General features: G+C 38.2%; 1 protein-coding gene across 4 annotated transcripts in view; it reads left to right on the plus strand.

The window, feature by feature from the left end:
- Positions 1-21,780, plus strand: part of NAV3 (neuron navigator 3) — an 837,665-nt gene extending 815,885 nt beyond the window's left edge. For all 4 annotated transcript variants that reach the window (XM_079773450.1, XM_079773452.1, XM_079773453.1 and 1 more), the window contains 6 exons: positions 2,810-2,964; positions 4,700-4,771; positions 5,355-5,551; positions 6,441-6,559; positions 11,315-11,518; positions 19,246-21,780. In XM_079773450.1, coding sequence (XP_079629576.1) covers positions 2,810-2,964; positions 4,700-4,771; positions 5,355-5,551; positions 6,441-6,559; positions 11,315-11,518; positions 19,246-19,365 — 867 coding nt within the window. In that variant the 3' untranslated portion in view covers positions 19,366-21,780. The remainder of the gene's footprint in view (positions 1-2,809; positions 2,965-4,699; positions 4,772-5,354; positions 5,552-6,440; positions 6,560-11,314; positions 11,519-19,245) is intronic.
- Positions 21,781-21,984: the final 204 nt, after the last annotated feature.

Below are 21,984 nucleotides of genomic sequence, written 5' to 3' on the forward strand. Positions count from 1 at the left end.
ATTCACAACTTAAGTTTACTTTCCCTTCTCTCTCTCACTATCTTTATCCTTTCACCTCATGGAAAATAAAGTATCTTTTCATAATTAAAATCTGACCACATTAAAATGCTGCAATTTTTTCTCATTACTTTCTGCACTAGATCAAAAATCTTGCCACACTTCTCTGTCTATATTGAGTCCCATAGTATGTTTTGGCTTTAACAAATTCAGTAATTCAGTATTCTTTTGACTGGTTTCTTTTTCTCCTTTACAGTATACTTAATACATTTTGAAATTATAATTTTGACCACATTACTCAGATGTCCAAAACATTCAATGTCTTATCATTGCCAATAGGAAGATTCCAGTAACCTTACTAATCATTCAAGATTGTACTTCCTCCTTTCTAATTTATTTACCATTATTTACATACAACACATTTACAACTAGTTCTTTCCTACATGGGTATCATATTTTTGTGTTTCTGTCTTTGATTGTTCTTCTCCTTCTATTTGGAAAATTCTTCTATTTTTAAACATCAAAACATTACTCGATATTACAAATAAATAATTAATAACAGTAATCCTGCCACCAAAAAGTCTTTTCCAGCAGCTACAAGTGATCCATTTTAGATAAAAACTCTCAGCCAAGTGGGAATAGAAGGATCATCCCTCAATATAATAAAGGCCATATAACAAACCTACAGCCAACATCATACTCAATGGGCAAAACCTAAATCCATTTCCCCTAAGAACAAGAGCAAAACAGGGATATTTGCTTTTACCACTCTTATTCAACATAGTACTGGAAGTCCTAGCCACAACAATCAGATAAGAAGAGAACATAAAAGGCATCCAAATTGGAAAGGAGGAATTAAAACTCTCATTATTTGCAGATGACATGATATTGTACATAGAAAACCCTAAAGACTCCACCAAAAAAACCTACTAGATTTAATAAATGAGTTTGGCAATGTAGCAGGATACAAAATCAACACTCAAAAAATCAATGGCTTTTTTTATACTCCAATAATGAATTCTCAGAAAGAGAAACTAAAAAAAAAATTACTATTGTAACAAAAAAATTAAAATACCTAGCAATAAAATTAACCAAGGAGGTAAAAGACCTGTACTCGGAAAACTACAGGACTTTGAAAAAAAGAGATAGAAGATACAAACAAGTGGAAGTATATACCGTGTTCATGGATTGGAAGAATTAATATCATTAAAATGTTCATACTGCCCAAAGCAATGTATAGATTCAATGTAATCCCTCTTAAAGTACCAATGGTATATTTCACAGATCTAGAACAAATACTCCAAAAATGTATATGGAACCAAAAAAAGACCCCTAACAGCTGTAGCAATCTTTAGAAAGAAGAACAAAGTTGGAGGGATCACAAACCAGATTATCAAGTTATACTACAAAGCAACCATAATCAAAACAGCCTGGTACTGGCACAAGAATAGGCATATAGTTTGACAGAACAGAACAGAGAACCCAGAAATCAACCCAAGCCATTATGTTTAATTAGTATTTGACAAAGGAGGCAAGAGCATACATTGGAGTAAAGACAGTCTCTTCAATAAATGGCATTGGGAAAATTGGGCAGGTACATGCAAAAAATAAAATGAAACTAGACCACCAACTTACACCATACACAGAAGTAAACTCAAAATGGAGTAGACAATGCATATTTTATAAATAAATGAATGACTCACTATAGCTAGATTATTGAAATAAATAAGGCAAATGAAATTCTCCAGAATATTCACCAGTTTAAACATCTTTTACTGCAATCTCGATTTTGGCAATAATCTATGTGATTGGTTCAATATAAGATAAATAGTATACTAGTTCTTTAATAAATTTTATATTTGAACTTGAATATATTATTAAGTGCCTCAAAAACCCAGGTTATTGTCCTTTACCCCTTTCTACATTTAGTTTTAAAAGTGGTCTTACGGACAGAGTGAGTTGCCTCTGGAGTGAGCGGTTCCCATATTTACCTGACTGCCAAAAATAGAGATCATGGAATTGTTTTTAACCCTGATCAAGACTTACAAATTGAAAATGTCATTGTAAATATGCAAATATTATGGAAATGTTCTTACTGATTAGGATAATTCTAAGAAACCTAATTATATTCCTGGCCTACCCATCTGTGAGAGCATTCAATCAGTGAACTGGTTATCCTACGTAGATTAAAAGCCATTAGAAAGAAATAATGCCTGTAAAAGAACCAAGAAACTCAAGAAATGCCAAATGCTAATGTACACCAACCCGGTGAAATATAATAAATTTTGTCTTTATTTATAATTATAGCAGCTGCATGCAGATTAGAAATAAGTAAATAATTAACCACACTTTTATCTGAATCTCAGGGCAGCACTTTCAGATGCACTCCACTGAAATGAATTGGAATTAAAACATTTAGAGTATATGTGGAAATTTAAGGGTGCCATTTTGTAATTATACTTGTAATCATAAAGTTTTCTAAAATACACTTTTATCATTGACATTTCAAAAACAGGGATAAAGTCTCAATGTTTGTAGTTTATCCTAAGAACTCATATCAGGAACTCTCTTTTTGCTTTTCATTAAGGGAGAAGACAACTGGGAAATATGCCCTGGTGTTTACAGTTATATATTCGTTTTGGGTGTTCTGTACTGGCTTTGTAGAATAAGGTTTTATATCAATAGAACAAGCTATGAGTGTTAATCAAAGATTCAGGATGAAGACAAAGTCTGCTATTCATAAAATATGAAATTCTTGCCAGTGGTATAAAATATACCATTGACGTGTTTGTTTTCTTTATTTTTTATAAAGGAATTGCAGCAGTATCTAGCTAGCCTGGCTGAACAGTGCAGTGCTGACAATAATGGTGTAGAGCTCCCAGTTGTAATAATTCTTGATAATCTCCATCATGTGGGCTCTTTGAGTGATATCTTCAATGGTTTCCTCAACTGCAAATACAACAAATGGTATGCTTATGAAATATTTTGAATGATGAAACATTAAAAAAAATGTGATCAAATGTGCTTTCTTGTGTCTTTATACCTCTTAAGAACTATAACAGGTGTCATTAATTTGATAAGCCTTCATTAATATTACACATTTCCAAAAAAGAAAATCTGTATGTATTTCTTAGAAAATCTACTTATTCATTCAATAACTATGTCCCAGGCATGTTTATGGGAACATGATTTACCTGATGATATTAGCTTCAACAAATATGCAGGAGGTCTGGGAGACTATGTCCATGATAGAATGTTTGAATCAGGAGAATGAAGAACTAGAATGAGTCTTTAGAGCTCTGTTTTCATTCTTAATTCATATCAAAGTTTAAATTCAACCTTTCTATAGAAATAAATTTAGTACATTCAGATATACCTCTCTCCATTAATGAGTGTAATTTTTAACTATTAAAGTGAAAGGAAAGGTTGAAATAGAGTCTAAAAAAATCTGAAAACCCACTTAAGACTCACTAGCATGGCCTCTAAAAAAAGACATAGAAGTGCAATAACATAAGCATTAGTTTTAATGGTGTAAGTATTCCAATTAATCTCTGCTAGAGGGTTTTTTTTAATTGTTTAATATAGATACTATATTTTAATATATATACTGTCAGTATTTGCTTAATAATCACTGACACAAAGATACAAATTCTATCATGCTATTAAGGACCTTTAAAATAACTGTGAAATAATAAAAGAGGAAAATAAATGAATTTGATTATAAGCATGAGAATCATAAGATGTTAGAGTGGGATGAGACCTGTGTGGTTTTTCTGTCTAATCTTTTTATTTTATAGATGTGTAAACTTAGACTCAGAGAGGTGAAAGGAGTTTTTAGGGGTGAAATAGGCAGTTTTAGGAAATTTTAAAATTATGGGGTCCATGGAAAAAAGCACAGGGCTACAGAGCTGCAAAAGGGCACATTTCCATAAGACAAGGGAGCTGGGAGTGGCAGGAGGTATATTTCCAAAAGATAAGGGAAGTTGGGAGCTGAAAAAGGTACACATTTACAGAATAAAGGGAAGGAAGCCCCTCATTCAAAGAGGGAGGAAGAAAAGCCCAGAGGAAAGAAGAGAACCATAAAGGAGAAGAAGGAGGGAACCTCAAGTGCTTCCCTAGAGACTTGAGCTCAGGAGTTGCTATAGTGACCAAATCAAAGGGACTAGTGACCAATCAGAGGGGATATCCAGGCACAAAAACTGCAGCCTTTATAAACCGTGGAAAAAGGGACTCGGTGGGACCCTTTCCCTCTCGCCACGTGGGAGTCTGTGCTATGGGAGTCTGTGCTGTGGGACTTTTTCTCCCTCCCCACGTGGGAGTCTGTGCTTGTTTCTCAATAAATTCCCACCTTTGCTATACCATCCTCCATCCATGGTTTCATTCTTCGACTCCAATGGACAAAGAGCTCTCAGGAAGCCATCCTGCCCACGGGAACACCTCGCACTTCCAGTCCAAATTTCCTGTTTCAGAGGGAAAATGATTTGCCCAGAATTTAAGAGCTGAAATTACAACACCAAATCCTAATGTCCAGTTCAGTAATCTTTGTCATTTTGCAACCCAACATTACAAAATTACCCTTTTAAAGCCTAATTATAAATGGAATAATCACATTTATCTAAATTGTTTTCTAAGACAATTTAATATATTAATCTATTTTACCTTCAGTACATCTGCATATTCTACTCTTTTTTTTCCTCCCCAGTCCATATATTATCGGAACCATGAATCAGGGAGTTTCTTCATCACCAAATCTAGAGCTGCATCACAATTTCAGGTAAAGATAAATTGAATGCTTTGTTTTTCGGTTTTAGGAGGGTTTTTTTTTTGTTGTTTTGTTTTTTCATTGTCTTTCTCTCTTTGTTTTTGTGGTTGTTTTTCCATTTGTGCATTGACAGATCCTGCCTGTGGTGACCTGTGGCGTGAAAATAATTCTCACTTTGTATGACACTCTTTCTCAAGCAGACTTTGTAGGATCCTCAACTTGTAATCAGAAGTGTTTCTTTAAAAAAAGAAAAGAAATGTTTTTCCTGCTCACTTTGTCACTAGCTAACGCGGCACACTTTTCCTGAGTGTGAGGAATGTGAAGAGAGCTCCTATTTTAGGACCTGTGATTCTCCGCAGAAGAGTGCTCCGTGTGGATACTCCCACTCACTCCTGAGGCACAGGAGCTTCTCATTATCTCAAAAAGAAGAGTTAGTTACATAATAGCTCTAATGCTAATAGACCTCTTAGCCCCTTGGATCATTAAAATGTGGCCACCAATTGACAAAGGAACTCTATATTGGAAAGAGAATTATTATGGACTTAAAATGTAATTATGTAAAGATTTCTGATGTTCTTTTATTTTCTTTTTATAGGTGGGTACTATGTGCAAACCACACTGAACCAGTGAAAGGCTTCTTAGGCAGATATCTTCGAAGGAAACTAATAGAGATAGAAATTGAAAGGAACATCCGCAATAATGACCTAGTCAAAATTATAGATTGGATTCCTAAGACATGGCATCATCTCAACAGTTTTTTGGAAACACATAGTTCTTCTGATGTTACCATTGGTGAGTTGCAAAATTGCAATATGCCATTTGCTAGGAACTAAGAGTACGTGATGAAGATGACCAGATTGGATGGTAGAAAATAACAAGTGAAGCTTATGTGTTTCAAGCTTCCAAAGATTTTTTTCCTTCTTTCCCTTCTGAAAGTTTGCCTTCTTCTAAGTTTTGGATCTCCAATTTGTCTGATAATTGTGGTTTACTAAGATATTACTGAGATCAAATAAGTTTAATATAGACAGATATTCTAAAAATCAGATAACATTTGAAATAAATTATATCTGTGTAGAGTACCTTTTATGCTGAAAACAAATTTTAGCTAATGGCTCATATCAAATATAGTTGTGAGAGAAGATTTTAGAGATAATTTAGGTATTTTATAGGTAATTCATGTATTTTATATTTTTCATGAAGACAAGAATGTTTGAATTATTTCTCTGTAGTTGGCGTAAATGTTTTTTTTTTTTACATTTCTTCTTAAGTTGCAGTATAAAAGTCCATTTCCCATTGTTATGGATCATAAAGACATACTCCATAAAGACAGTGTAGATTAGAAAAATGAATGACATATTTTATATTTGGAAATTCATTTTTAGCACATTTCATTATTTGTAAAATGGGGCAGGTTGACTAGATTATGACCTTTAAGGTTTCTCCTAACTCTAATATATTATGTTTTTTTTATTAAGATTTTAATGTATAAAGAAAAGGGAGTCCAAAGGAGATTTGGTCTTTAGTAAAATATACTTTATAGTAATCAAGCTTGCCAACATTAAAATTTTCTAAGAATCCTGCAAGAAATATATTACTTCTCCCTATATCATGTCTAAATATGTGTTTAAATTGTTAAATACAATTATTCTCAATAATATTTTGTTAATTTGTTTCTTTTCAGGTCCCCGACTTTTCCTTTCTTGCCCCATGGATGTAGAAGGTTCTAGAGTGTGGTTCATGGATCTCTGGAACTATTCTTTGGTACCTTATATTCTTGAGGCAGTAAGAGAAGGTCTTCAGGTACTTAAATTTATTTACTGTTTTAAAAACATCATTAATTTAAGCACAGGAAAAGATACTAAACATCAGTAGTCATTATGGAAATAAAATAAAAAACACAGTGAGACACCACTACAAACCCATTGAAATGGCTTTAAATGTTTTTTAATGTCAATATTAAATGCTGGGAGAATGTGGAGAAACTGAAAAAATTTCATATGGCTGGTAGGGATGCAAAATAGTTCAGCCACTCTGGAAAATAGTATGACAGTTTTCTCTAAAGTTAAGCATACATTTGTCATATGACCCAACAACTTATTTCTGGGTATTTTTCCTGGGTAAATGAAAATGTATTGTTCACACAAAAATCTATACATGTTTGTAGCAGCATTATTCATTATCACCAAAACTGACAACAACCCAAATGTCCTTTAGCGGAAGTGTTCTTTAGTGGGTAAGTGGTTAAACAAATGGTGGTATATCCATACAAAGAAATACTATGGGGGAAAAAAATCATAAATTTAAAAGCAAACCATTCCTTTCTCTGGGTATTGATGCAGAAAACTAAAGACACGAGCAATATAAATATAGTGATAAACTTTTAAAGAGCAACTAGTATGTAATACTTTTGCCTGTTCTGAGAATAAATATTTAGGAGAAAGAGAAAGCACAATTATTTCAATAACTACACACTTAAGGCCAAATTTATTGCCATGGGTGTTTGTTTTCAGACTATTCTTATTAAATAGCCCATAATCGTAGAGGTCTACATCTTATAAATCAGGCATGTTTACATGAACCTTGATCATTTATTCTATTATCATATAGTTTACAACAAGTAGTCTTTGTTTATAGGTTCCCTGTTTTTAGTATGCTTTATTGTTTGAAGCCCATTAACATCACTTGCAAGATTCTGTACTGTTTTTGAGAGAGTGCTCTAAATCCTAAGGCCATTCTATGAGAAGTTGGTTTAGCACCATCTCTGCTATTCCTCTCATAAGGCCCTGCAGCCAGCCCTTCTATTTACTCTTAACTAAAAGGTCAAAACATATTACTAACAAGAAAACCTTCTTTCTTCAGCAAAACATACTATCCCTTTTTTCGTTACTCTTGCTATTTCCTTAAATTGGAGTTGAAATTTCATGAAACTGTAGAATTATAAAACTCAAGGTTGAAATGTTAAGTTTTGTGTCACATAATTGCCTAACTCATTATAGAAGAATCCAATCTTCTTTTCAATAACTCAGCCACGGTTTAGGCAGTTTTTGCTTAGGCATGATTATTTTGATTATTATAACTGTTACTAGAATTAAGACATAGCTTTCCATACTTTGTCATCTGCAATACTGTATTGTCTTTGTTTTACTATCCTAAGGGTTGGTTATCTGTTTTCTTTCCTTTTACTTCTTTTGATCTTCATGTCCTCCTCACCTAACTAGCATGGCATGGCAGTATTTAGAACTATCATGATGGTTCTGATGTACATGACAAATATTATGGGGATGTTCTGACCCCTCAGATACTAGAGAATGCTATCAATTGGTTCTATTCCAGATTTAAATAACCTAATTTCATAATTTTAAGGAAATGAGCTAATATAAACCAGAAAGTGGTTCTAATAACGTAAAGTAAAAACTATACCTAAAGTTTTAATTCTTTAGATATAAAATATCACTTCTCAGGATTCCTCTAAAAAAATGCTGCCTAAGATGTAAGTTGGGTCTCTCACTTTCCATCATTTATACCCAAAAATATTTTTATGAAAATTTACCTATAATATTCTAGAAGTAATCATTTTAAAACTTACTATTTAAATGAGTTGCTTGGTCTCTGGATACTCTGAGTATTAATGAGCTATTATCCAAGTTTTCACATATGAAATGCTTCTTGTTTCATGTGTTTGCTAAGACATAGAAAGAAAAAGAAGCTTTTCAATAATTCAAAAACCTTAAAACAATTAGATTTCTTAGATCTCATTTCTTTGAAGTGCATGTATTTTATATATATTTAAATCAATATTATTTATAAAACACTATCCTGAGAATTATAATTCTATAAAGCTTCCATTTGGAGGAAAGTAATACCAGCTTCCCAACTAAAACTGAAAGATATTTCAAAATTAGTTTTATAAAAGGGATAAAAATGGTCAAGTGTCTTGCTGTGATTCTGGATGTTTAACAGTAGGTCAGTGTGAATGCTGAATCAACTGTGATGAAAGGAGTTTGGGAGAAAAGTCCAGCACGTGGGAAAGATAAAAAAGGAAAACCCCATGGTGGGTAGACAGTTCTCTTTGCTGCTGAAGGCTGTACTAAGCCCGAAGTCCACAGGCAGATGATACTCCTCAGTGGTCCATATATGTCTTTTGGAGGAGCGGGAAGGAAAGGAATACCATGAACCCTTTCCTTAGATCTCAGTACTGCAGCAAAGAACCTTGAGCAAGAGGTGGAAAAACTAAGCCTGATTGCAAAGATGAAACTCTGAGTTGAGAGGAATAGAAAAATATATTTTTAAATGAAGGCTGATGCTTTGGTTAAGAACCATATGGGGAGTACTCTCTGCCAGATGTTCTAGTTGGAAAAACATCGGTGATGCAGCAGATCCTGGTTTTTATTCTGGTGATTCCATGTTCTTGAAATGTCAACAATGAGTTCTTTTCATTCTGAATATTTAAATTTCTCTTTTTTTTCAATTATTTTTAAATCTGTTAAATTCTAAAATATAGAATCAGGCTTGTTTACCTTTATATTGATAAACCTCCTATTTTGCTGCCCTAAATTATTCTAGACTTTCATAATCTTTTTATAACATTTGCTTTCCAAGAATTACCCATTTATCTTCAATTAGCTTAAGTTATATAGCAACCTATGTTTTATATCCTCTATACAGTAAGTTTTTAACTAAAAGAATTTCTGCTCTAAAACAAGATAACTATTTTTAAAAAATCTAATGATTGCTACCTCCACCATCACATCCTAAGGAAATATACAGATACCAGGACCTTGGCTCCTTTTTTTTTTTTTTTTTTTTAGGCAAGGCTGCCACACTGCACACATCTTGTCCAGGAGAAACCCAAATGACAATTCCAAGGTTTCATTGTTTACCATATTGTTTTTGTCTCATTGAACCACAACAAGCCACAAAGAACACCTCATATTATGCCAGGTGGGACCAAATATGCACCTGGCCTCAAGAAAGCGCATCAGGAGGGGATTGGAAGGAAATTAGAGAACTGGTGTACCCACATTACTGCCCTCTTAATTGCAACTTTTCTTTCTCTCCCCATGTGGCCTTATATATATTTTACAGTCTCTTCGGTGTGCCCTGCCCAGTAGGGTTTTTAACATCTCCAATTCATCTTCTCTCCTCTACTCCACTGCCAGTACTTTAGCCAGGTTTTATCACTGTTTTATTATTTACTTTTCCCTCCAAATATGTCCTCACAAAGGTGATGCTTTTGTTTTCCATTTTGTTTTCCTTTTTTACTAGTGACCTCATAAGTAAACATCTAAAAAGAGTTTTTACAGGAAATAATGAGATTATTAGATGAAGTTAATCTGAGGAAAATGGTTATTAGAGAAAGTATTCTTTTTTAAATATTTTTATTGATTTCAGAGAGGAAGGGAGAGGGAGAGAGAGAGATAGAAACATCAATGATGAGAGAGAATTATCAATCGGCTGCCTCCTGCACACCTCCTATTGGGGATCAAACCCACAACCTGGGCATGTGCACTTGTTCAGAATCAAACCTGGGACCCTTCAGTCCAGAGGGCAATGCTCTATCCATTGAGCCAAACCAGCTAAGGCAGAGAGAAAGTATTCTTATTCTCTCAGTAACTTTGAGTTAAACAGGGAAAAAGAAGTCTTTTTTCTTTTATTAATCATCTTTCCAAAGTAGTATACTTTAGTAGAGAGCTCTATAAAGTACACTTTAGTAGAGAGCTTTGCTTAGTGTCTAGCATAGCTTTATTCAATTCTCCATAACTGGAACTTTTCTTTCTCAACTTTGAGGGATTTTTTTTTTTGTTTGTAAAATTATTAATAAAGATAAATGTGGTATGCCTGGCTGGTGTGGCTCAGTGGTTGAGCATTGACCCATGAACCAAGAGGTCACCAATTCCATTCCCAGTCTAGTTTGCAGGCTCAATCCCCAGTAGGGGGGCATGTAGGAAGCAGCTTCTTGATGTTTCTCTCTCATCAATGTTTCTATCTCTCTCTCTCCCTCTCCCTTCTTCTCTCTGAAATCAATAAAAACATATTTTTTAAAAAGATAAATGTGGGTAGTCCTTTCAACATGTTAAAATAAACCTCCCTCACCCTCTCCCCCAAATGCTGATCATTGCTCCCCTATATTTAGCTTAATTTTGTCTAGCCTTCAAATTTAAAGTGAGCTATGTAGACAGCTATATGTTTAAAGTATGACAAATTGTGTGTGCACAGTAATTCCCTTGAAAGGCCCATAAAAACTCGGTGTGCAAAGCATCACTCAATTAGTAGTCACCTTTTTTACTAAGTAGAAATGCATTTTATTTATTATTTTTCATTGCTGTTTTTAAATTTTATCTTTATTGTTGAATGTATTACAGATGTCCCCTTTTTTTTCCCTATTGCCTCCCTCCACCTTGTACCTATCTCCCACCAGGCCTTTTACCACACTATTGTCTGTTCCATGGGTTATGCATATATGCATAAAAGTTCTTTTGTTAATCTCTCCCCACCCACCCCCACCTTCCCTCTGAGATTCATTTCATATGTGCTAAGTATGTGATCTCCTTTTAGATGTATGGGAAACGGGCACCTTGGGAAGATCCCTCAAAGTGGGTACTTGATACCTACCCATGGAACTCAGCATCTCTGCCTCAGGAGGGCCCAGCATTACTTCAGTTGCGACCAGAAGATGTTGGGTATGAGGGTTGCATCTCCACTAAGGAAGCCACAACGTCAAAGCACATTCCACAGACTGACACAGAGGGGGATCCCCTGGTAAGAAGCTGATGTATGATTCTTCCTATAAAATCTTGATTACAGTGTGTGGTCATTATTATTTAGTCATTTACATCAAAGACAATAATTATCTTGGCTAATATTTGGAATTGTTCTGAAATTTATACTCAGTTTTAACTATTTTTCCTTTGGCCCACTTTCATTGGCTAAATTTCTTCAAACAAAAGACCAAATGTGTATGCTTAAAAATGATCAAGAAACTGAAAGCAGGATGAACTTTATGACCATAATTGTCTCTTGTTATGCATAAAACTCTACAAAAAGATAATAAAATTTTTAGATTGCATGATTAAATTCACTTGGTATTTAAGAGAAAAATGAATTTTGTTCTTAAATGAAGAAACAGAAAGGAAATAATATAATGTACACTTGGAGAACTGAAGAGTATCTATACTAATAAAAGGGTAATATGCTAATTAGACCAGACATATTCCGGATGATCCTCTGGACATCTTTCTGGACAAAGCCGTGGCTGCAAGAGCCAAGGCAAGCCACCAAGGCTGGGAGGGCCCATAGTAGAGCCCCGGCCAGATTGGTAGGGCCTCCCTCTGCACAGCATTGATCACAAAGCCCTGGCAGGGTGGGCAGGGCAGACAGGGCCTCCCTGTGGGCGGTAATGGGGCCCATCCACAGCCCCGTCTGGGTGGGCAAGGCCTCTCTCTGCTCTGCCATTGATCCCAGAGCCCCAGAAGGGGATTAATGGCGGAAACCAGGCCTGATGGGAAGGGCCTCCCTGTGGGCAGGAATGAATAGAGGAGCCCAGGCCAGGTGGGCAGGGCCTCCCCGTGGGCAGGGATGAATGGTGGAGCCCAGGCTGGGTGGAAGGGCCTCAGTCTGCTCCCTCATTTATCCCACCCACAGGGAGGCCCTGCCCACCAGGCCTGGGCTCTGGGATCAATGGCAGAGCAGAGGGAGGCCCTTACCACCTGGCCTGGGCTCTGCCATTCATCCCTGCCCACGGGGAGGCCCTGCCTACAAGGCCTGGGCTCTGGGATGAATGGAAGAGGAGAGGGAGGCCCTGCCCACCCTTCTGGGGCTCTGGGATCAATGGCAGAGCAGAGAGAGGCCCTTCCCACCCTGCCAGGGCTTTGTGATCAATGCTGTGCAGAGAGAGGTCCTGCCAACCTGGCCGGGGCTCTGCAATGGGCCCTCCCAGCCTTGGCGGCTCGCCTCAGCTCTCGCAGTCACGGCTTTGTCCGGAAGGATGTCCAGAGGATCGTCTGGAATACATCTGGTCTAATTAGCATATTACCCTTTTATTAGTATAGATAATTTTCCTTATCAAGTGCAGAACAACATTGCCAGTATACCAGATAGGAAATAGATTTTCCATATGAAACCCGCATTTTTTAACCCTAGCAACATTACCTAGAGGAAATATTAAAATTCAGTGGATGACACTTGTGGATTATTCTACAAAATATTCCTGCTGTAATGAGAGTATATTGAAAAAAAAAAGTGACAGGGTGAAGCCTACTCAAAGATGACTTTTAATTATTAAATGGACTACAGCAAGTGACATTTGTGAAAATAGTGCAAAATATATATACCTTTCCAAAAACTTCACATGAAAGCATGGAAAAAGAAGCTGTATTTTCAGAACACTGGGAATTAAACAAAGGCGTCAGCATTCCAGACAGCATTTATTTAAGAGAAATGGCTGCATTTCAGTGTGAATGGCGAGCTGTGTGGTGTTTCAGTTACCCTGTCCCATTCTGCCCCCGACTCTTGGTGATAGCCTTGGACACCAAGGGCCTGCAATTGTTTTGAGCTTTAGCAATCATGATGAGATTAGCAGGACAATGAGATTTAGCAGGGTGATGTGATTAGTGGGGCTATGGGGTTAGTGGGGCGATGGGGTTAGCAGGGCTATGGGGTTAGCAGGATGATGATATCAGCACATGTTATATGATTATCTTTATGGAATCCTAGAAAATTCAAACTAATCTATAGTGACAGAAAAATCAGTGATCACCTGAAAAGCAGTGGGAGGTAAGGAAGGGGCAGGAGAAAGGTAATAAAAAAGAAGCATGAGTTTGACCAGTGTTGCTCAGAGCATCAACCTATGAACCAGGAGGTCATAGTTTGATTCCTGGTCAGGGCACATGTCTGGGTTGCAGGCTCACTCCCCATTAGGGGGTGTGCAGGAAGCAGCCAATCAATGATTCTTTCTCATCTTTGATATTTCTGTCTCTCTCTTCCTCTTCTTTCCTCTCTGAATCAATAAAAATATATATATTTTTTAAAAGCATGAGGAAACTTTATGGGGTGATGTGTTCATTATCTTGGTGATCATGCTTTCAGAGGTTTTCATATATACACTTATCAAACTGTATACTTTAAGTATGTGCATTTATTATGTTAATTATACCTCCATAAAACTGTTTTAAAAATAGTAGTTTAAGGCCTCTGTCCAGAAACTTTAATAGGATAAAATGTGTATTCCTAGACATTAACCCTCACTATTCTAATTCCCCAGATCTAGGGTAGGACCCAGAAATCTGTATTTGCAACAAGCCCTTCAAGTAATTCTAATGCAGGTTGTCCTTAAACCAACCTCTGTGGAACACTATTCTTTGGGAGGAAGGGTTTCTGGAACAATCGTGGGACTAGAATGTTGTTTCTGGGGAAAACAGTAACTTTTTGTACTAGGGGTGTTACAGCTTTCTATTTTATGCCTCTAACACTCATACTCAATTACCATAAAATATATTTAGTATAGTATTAGTAGTTTAAAGGCAAATGTAAGTCATAGTTTCCCCATCTTATCCTAAATAATACAGAGGTAATATGCAAATTAACCCTAACACCCTCACAAGATGGCTGCCTAGGAGGCGGAGCTTTTGACGCTGACTGGCATAGAAACTGACCAATCAACCTAATCTGGGTGAACTGCAAAGGCAGAAACTAAGGTGGGGGCTGAGGAGGGGTTTTAAGGGCAATAGCTGTTTGGTGTAAGGTGTAAGAAAGCTGTTCAATATTTTAATGACCGGTTTGGCATTAAATGTATTTTTGTCTGCCAAAAGCATCTCCTCCTGCTGAAAAAGGCTTCCCCCCCCGCCACATTTAAGTGATCCTATTCCTATATAATCTATCTATACTAATAGAAGGGTAATATGCTAATTAGACCAGGTCGACTGGCCATCTTCCAGATGTCTAACTTCCTTCCAGACAAAGCCATGGTGGTGAGGGCCGAGGCAGAGACAGGGGCAATCAGGCCGACAGGGGAGGGCAGTTGGGGGTGAGATCAGGCCGGCAGGGAGAGCAGTTGGGGGCCAACAGGCCAGCAGGGGAGTTCAGTTAGGGGCAATCAGGCCAGCAGGGTAGCAGTTAGACGTCAATCAGGCTGGCAGGAGAGCAGTTAGGGGGGTGATCAGTCTGGCAGGCAGAAGCAGTTGTGGGATTGGGCCTAAACCGGCAGTCAGACATCCCCCAAGGGGTTCCAGATTGGAGAGGGTGCAGGCCAGGTTGAGGGACGCCCCCCTCCCCGCCCCGTGCATGAATTTCATGCATTGGGCCTCTAGTCTATATATATATATATATATATATAAAAGCCAAGCGGCCAGAATGAACAAAATGACTAGAATGACCGGTCGCTATGATATGCACTGCAACTGCCCACTGGCCCATTTGGGACCCCAATCTCCCCCCCCAACCTCCCACAGCCCCCCCCCCCCCCCCCGGCTGGCCCAGCCCCCGATTGGCCCCCCGTCCTAATCGGGGGTGGGGCAGGCCGGCCAACTGCCCATGTCCCCTCTCATCGGCCAGTCCTGATGAGCTCCCATCGGGGAGGGCCGGCTGGATCCCACCCATGCACGAATTCATGCACCGGGCCTCTAGTTTTACATATATCATCTAGTCTGACTAAATTTAAAATTAGTTTTCTGTTGCCTTCAGTAAAGAATAAACTAACTTAGAAATCAAAGGGATGTTATTCTCACTGTGTTATTCAATTTACATTTGTGGATGGCTTAACAAAAGTTGGTAAAACTCCTAAGGATGAATACTCTGAAGATATTAAGTACATGGTATTATTAGAAAAAGACTTTATTTTTACGTATTTATTTTTTATTCTAGATGATTTTCAATAGATTGACATTAAATCTAATGTGTTTGTTGGCTTACTAGTCTATGACTAAAGAGATTATTGGACTTGCATACCAGTACAGAAAGAAAACATAATGAAATAAAGATCATTACAATACTTAAAACAAATAAAAAGGGAATTGTTAAAATCATAACCTATAAGTATATACCCGAAGATATAAAATGACTTGATATTTATGGAGAACACTTACACTAACAACCCCAATACATATGTATCATCATCATTTCATTTGATCATTATTAATGTTTTGGGTGTTACATATGAACAATCTGGTAAATTTTCAAGATCGTTTTCCCAATAAGATGCATACACACACAAAATTTTGCGTATAATTTCAAAGAATTCCATAATGTCACAGAAGTATATACTAGACTTTATTGGAGTTCAGGGATCTCCTATTTAGGACTTTGACCTAAACTATATACTACATAAGGACCTGGACTCGCATTTATATAAAAGGGACCTGACCCTTTAGCTTATACATAGGTATACAATGGTGGAATTGGTTTTAATCTAGCATAATTGTGAGCATACACTAAATAATTGCTGACAGAATGGTTAAAATTTAATAGAGTAAATATAAGCCCTAGGGTACAAATATGGGTTATTTCACATGAATTTTTATAAATTTCATTCTACCCTTACATTTTGATATACTATGTCTATTTAAGATAAGGAGAAGTGTTTTTAAAGTCTATTTTCAGAGTTACTCTGTAGAGTATGGGACCCTTAGGGGAAGCCCTCGACTTCCCCAATTTCCACAGTCTTGGTCAACTAACTCCATTAGATACTCTTTTCTCTCGCTCTGAATGCTCTTGTCTTCTCTATGGAAAAGAGATCCAGGGTCTCCCATTCTGAGTGAAAATTGGGGTAAAAAATACCCTGATTCCTAATCTGCTAAGTATCTGAAGAAACAAGGGGTTATGACATATGACATGTTAAAAGGCAAAGGACTTATCATCTAAAAATAATTCTTTGAATCAGATAAATTCTTGTAGGAAAGTAAATATTTTTATTTCTCTATATTTCTATAATTATTAATGCAAGGTAAAAATATATTTGCAGTCCAATTTAAATCATATTTTAGAGGGAAATCTACTATTTAATGTCGGAAGTATTTTTTTAAATCCGAAGAAAGATGCAGTTTTTTTGGTATAGCTCACTGTATTTTTAAAATATAATGTGTATTAATTATCAACAAGCTTATTCATTCTACAATTGTTAATATGTGATAAGTATGTACTCAGGGCTAAGCCTTGGTGATCAGAGGATCAATAAGCTATCATTTTTTATCTCAGGAAGCTCACAGTCCATCTATCTAAATTACAGTAAAATAGTGATAGAAGGACATGCTATATGAAGTTGTAAGTTCATTGAGGAAGTTTTTACTAGGAGAAAGCTTCAAAGAGGAGATACTTGAGCTAGGTCTGCAGGGATGAATAGAAGTTCATCATGTGGTTGGATAGAGGACATTCAAAACTAAGGATACAGCAGGTGAAACATTGTGGAACGGTATAATAAAAACAGTAAGTTTAGGAAACTATATACAAACTAGAGGCCCGGTGCATGAATTCGTGCATGGGTGGGGTCCCTCAGGGTGGCCCTGGGGATCGGAGCCCAGCTTGCACTCCCAGGCTCACAGCCCCAGCTTGTGCCCCCAGCTTTGCAGTCCCGCAGCCTGGTCTGGCACCCCACGATGGCCTGGCGCCACCCACTCACCTGCCCCACCATCCCACCGTGGTCTCACTCTCACCGGGTCCCATCGGGGCTGGCAGCACCTCCACTGCCGCCCGCTTCCAGTGTTGCATTGCCGACGCCCACCATGTTTCGTGCCACCCCTGGTGGTCAGCGCACATCATAGCAAGTGGTTGAACTCCAGGTCGAACACCAGGCCAAACAATTTGTATATTAGGCTTTTATTATATAGGATCAGTGGTATTAGAACAAAGAGGGCAGGAGGAATTAAAGCATTGGAGTGATTTCATACATTTGTAACTAAGACAGCATTATAACCCTTCAAACAGACCTCATTAACCATTTCTATTCTTAGTAAATTAGGAGGGTGCTCAAAAACAGAGATCTGTTGTACAAATCATCTTCCCCAGGTGCTTGAACACATAGCGAGCCATCTACTAACAGGGGAGGAATGGACCAAGGAAAGGAGGGAGGGGATACGATGTGCAGGAAGGTCAGGGAGTGTGTGTGAGACAGAGAAAGAGATGGAGAGAGAGGGAAAGAGAAAAACTGTGTTGATGAAGACATTTTTGGCTTTTTGGCTTCCTGAGTTCAAGAGGTTATCACCAACTACTTTGATTTCATATTTTTATGTAGCTTATTTAACAAATTCAGAGTTAGACCAAAAATTATATTGAAAACTATTTTCCTGAAGAATATTAAAATAACGTCAAATATGCTATAACTGTTGCCTTTTTGTCAGAAAGGCATTGTTGCTGAACACACATTTTACACAGAGCACACAGCAATCATAGCCTAACATAAGACTACAGAATTCCTTTTTAGCTTTCTCCTCTCTATGGGATCAGATCGCCTATTTCTCTATGTTAAAAAAAAAATAACAACTTTGATGATTTTACAAGTTAATAAAATTAGTATGCATTAAATAATATAGAGATTATTATAATTTATAGAAACCCTTGATAAGAAAACAAGTCCACTATCTCCTGAAGACATGTGCCAATTTTTCTTTGCTTCGTTGAACTGCTTCTCTACAATTCGCTTGTAAACAATCTTTCTTCTTACTTCCCTCTCTAACAAAGGATTTGAAGATCCATCGAAAGCCAAGCAAGGTGGCTGCCTTTCATTTTGTAATGCATGAAAATGCTACCTGACTTTCTCCCCGGGTGCCTTCATGCTTGTGTCCCTTTTACTGGAACAAATATCGCCATTGTCCTATATGGCCGGGAAACTCGAGACAGCCGCTACTGTTCCAGAAGGTGGTTTTTGTTGTCAGTGATATATCAATCATATTTTAGCCAGCAATTCAACAACAGAAACTTGACAGTGATTATTTCCTTCTCCCTCTTCAAACACTCATGGTCTGCTTCCTTCAGTCACCTCCTCGGGAGGCCAGTCCTAAACAGCAGATGGTGTGCTGTGCGCAGCAGCTGGCTCCACTCCACGCCACCCCCTCCTTCTCTCGGGACTGCGTGTGTGAGCCTGCCTGCCTGTGCGCCTGTGTGTGTAGGGGCACTCACGACTTTCAGTTGCCATTCAGTGCTTTCTGCTTCTCCCAGCCAAAAAGCTGGGAAGCTTGGCACACTCTCCAGCCATGAGCCCAGATGTCCAGCTGTGATACAGTTTCCTTCCCAGCCTCCCTGCCGGAGCAGGATTCATTCAGAACCCCAAATAAAAGAGTGATCTCGAGGCTTTATTTTGTCCTTATGGTTTGGTGTTGTAGTCATATTTGGGAGAAATAGTGTAGGAGCCAGGGGCATGGAGTAAATCTAAAATCGTTTTCCCGTTTCACTTGGGTGGGATGAGACGGTTCCTCTGTATGGCTCGGGGCCTCCTATTTTATGGGGCTGGTTTCCTCGATGCATCATTGCCTGCATCCCATGTCTCTCTTTCTTTTCTTCAGATGAATATGCTAATGAAACTCCAAGAAGCAGCCAATTACTCCAGTACACAAAGCTGCGACAGCGATAGCACCAGCCACCATGAAGACAATTTGGATTCGTCTCTTGAATCTACCCTCTAGAGAGTGAAAAAAGTTGGGGGGAAAGACTATGCTTTTTAAAAATGTTTTAAAAGTAAGGTATTTTCACTAAACCACTGCCAGTATGAAAGCACCTACCACGGGTCCTGCCCCAGAGTCGTGGTCTCTCCAAGGAGGCAGCAGAACGAAGTCTGAACGGCCAAGAAGCTAAATTGAAATGGAAGCTTAACCTTCTTTTATTTCTAGGCCTTTTTGTATCTGTGGAGTGATGTAAGACTCCCTTACTCCACTGGAAGGGACCCTAACGATAGGGCAACTGAATAGATTGCACACGGGATAGCCAAACTGGACTTTGTGTTTTTCCTCTTTAAACGTTTACAAATACAGACCTTTTTTTGTCCCTTCATTTCGTTGCCTCTGGCAAGCTGTCCTCCCCAAGCAGGGTTCATTCTTCTGACCCCTCCAACCTCCTTCATGCCACATGGTGCTGGTCACAGGGCTCCAGGTGTGTGTGTGTGTGTGTGTGTTGCGCGCTCGCCCCATTCCAAAACCAGGCCGAGAGGCCAGTCCTCTGTAAGCACAAACGGAATTGTGCAACCACCAGAAAAGCACTACCGTGGCCAAGCTGGAGAGGTGCCAACTAATTCCTGAGCTCATGTCCTCGTGACGTGCTCCACCAACTGTCAGGATCTGAGTCACAGGTTTTCTAAGGTTGTTTTTACCACTGGGGTCTTTTCAAGCCACCGGCCCACCCCCTTCACAAGAGTTTTATACCAATTATTAGTCAACACTGACAAAAGGCTTGCTTAGGGCTTTATTTGTTTGAGCCTTTTCAGTGAAAGAAGGAACATTTCCTATGGTGCTGTCTCGCTGCCTTAAAACAGATTTCTACAACAGGTTAACAGTTCAAATCCTAAACCATTGGTAATCCCCACTGTCTTTCATTTGCAACCAAGCAACAGCAGTTAACACAGTAGCCTCATCTCTAGAGATCGTTTTGTTTTTTTAAGAAATGGATAGGAGAAAGATCAGTATTTTTTCCTTGTGACTAGGTTGCTTTGCCTATCCTCAAGTATCCATGTAACCCAGAGACCCCCTCCAACCATCACTTAAAAGCTAAGACATGTGGCTAAATTCTATCCGGTTCCAGGTGAGAGAGTTTCCGGAGGCGGGAGATTTTGAATTCCTTCCCAGCAGAGCTGGAAGCACTAGATACAGCATGAGCACAACTATTTGGCTTCCCCCCTGTTCTTTATTTTTTTATTATGATTCGTTTTCTCAGCATGTTGTTTCGATTGCTATCGGTGTACCTGAGAAATTCGGCATTCTAGAACACTGAGCAGTGACACCACTGTGGAAGAGGTGGCGTGGATACTGTAAAAGGTTAGATTTGCACAGTCTACTGGGTAGGTATTGTAAATAATAATTTTTAAAACTTGCACAAATCAAAACGAACACACACAAAATTGTATTTTATCCTGTTGGTGTTAAGAGGTGTTTCACTTCCTGAGATTTCCTGTACGTTGCAAACAAATAACAGAATGCAAACCCTCAAAGCTGTTATTACCTGGTGTGTTTGTCCTGTATTTACAGTTGTTCTGACTATGCAGGAGCTGTCAGTGCTAGAGTGAGCATGCTTCGAAACTGTACATGAAGCCAGTGCATTTTTGGAAAAGTGAACATGCCCCACAGTGCATCTGTCATGGCAGGCTTTCAAGAGAGTGCGTGAAAGCGGACTGGAGTCATCGCAGAAGTTACCACTGCGCACAGGTGTTAAGTCTATCAGACCCAAGGGCTCGGCCATGGTGTAGTCTTGTTCTGTGCGTGTGAAACTGTGTTTCTTTCAGGACGTGTAATTGGTGCTACTCTCTGCGACCACCGTGGGTCAGTTGCTCTAGAACAATAACAACAGTAGCCGTCTGTGCAGTTTTCAGAGTGTCACTGAGTCTGTAGGTTCCACACGGTGCTATTGCCCTAAGGGAAATCGGAGCTGCATTATGCACAGAGAGTTGTCACCCTGATGTTGAAGCCCCAAACGTGGATCAAATCCATTGTGAAACATCGATATATGTAGCTGGATGAGTGACTAGTTATCCTCGTATCATACGTGACCTGAGAAAATTGCTAATCTTTCCCTGCCATTTTGAGAAACACAGTCCAAACATGATCATAAACAAATTCCTGCAATACATCCCAGTAGGTCCACCTAGTTTACAACTTAAACTAGTTTGTGAAGCATTTGTCTGTATACATTTTATATTTTGTACATTTTTGATGTAACATATCATGTAAATAGGCAGAAACAGTGAAATAAATCATCTGAAAAGTTTTGTAGTCTTTGTAAAGCCCCAACAATAAGTACTTAGTGTCAATGGACTTAACTGGATGATGTATTTTCTATTGGTTTATTGTTCCTTTAGCTTGTAAACCAGCTTGCATATATTTTTTTGCAAATGTGCACCCTGTATCTGTCTAAATTATTACTTTACCATTAAAGTGGAATTATTTATTGAAAACAAGGTGTGGTGTCTGTATACGGAGAAAATTTGAATAATTATGCACCAAGAAGTGTCAAGCTTTGAATGTCATGTGCACTAGTAATATGCCATCAAGAGGGATGTGTGTGAATTTATTTTGCATACCTCATCGAAAGGACCTCAT

This window comes from Cnephaeus nilssonii (genome assembly GCF_951640355.1).
Source record: "Cnephaeus nilssonii genome assembly, chromosome: 6".
NCBI lineage: Eukaryota > Metazoa > Chordata > Mammalia > Chiroptera > Vespertilionidae > Cnephaeus > Cnephaeus nilssonii.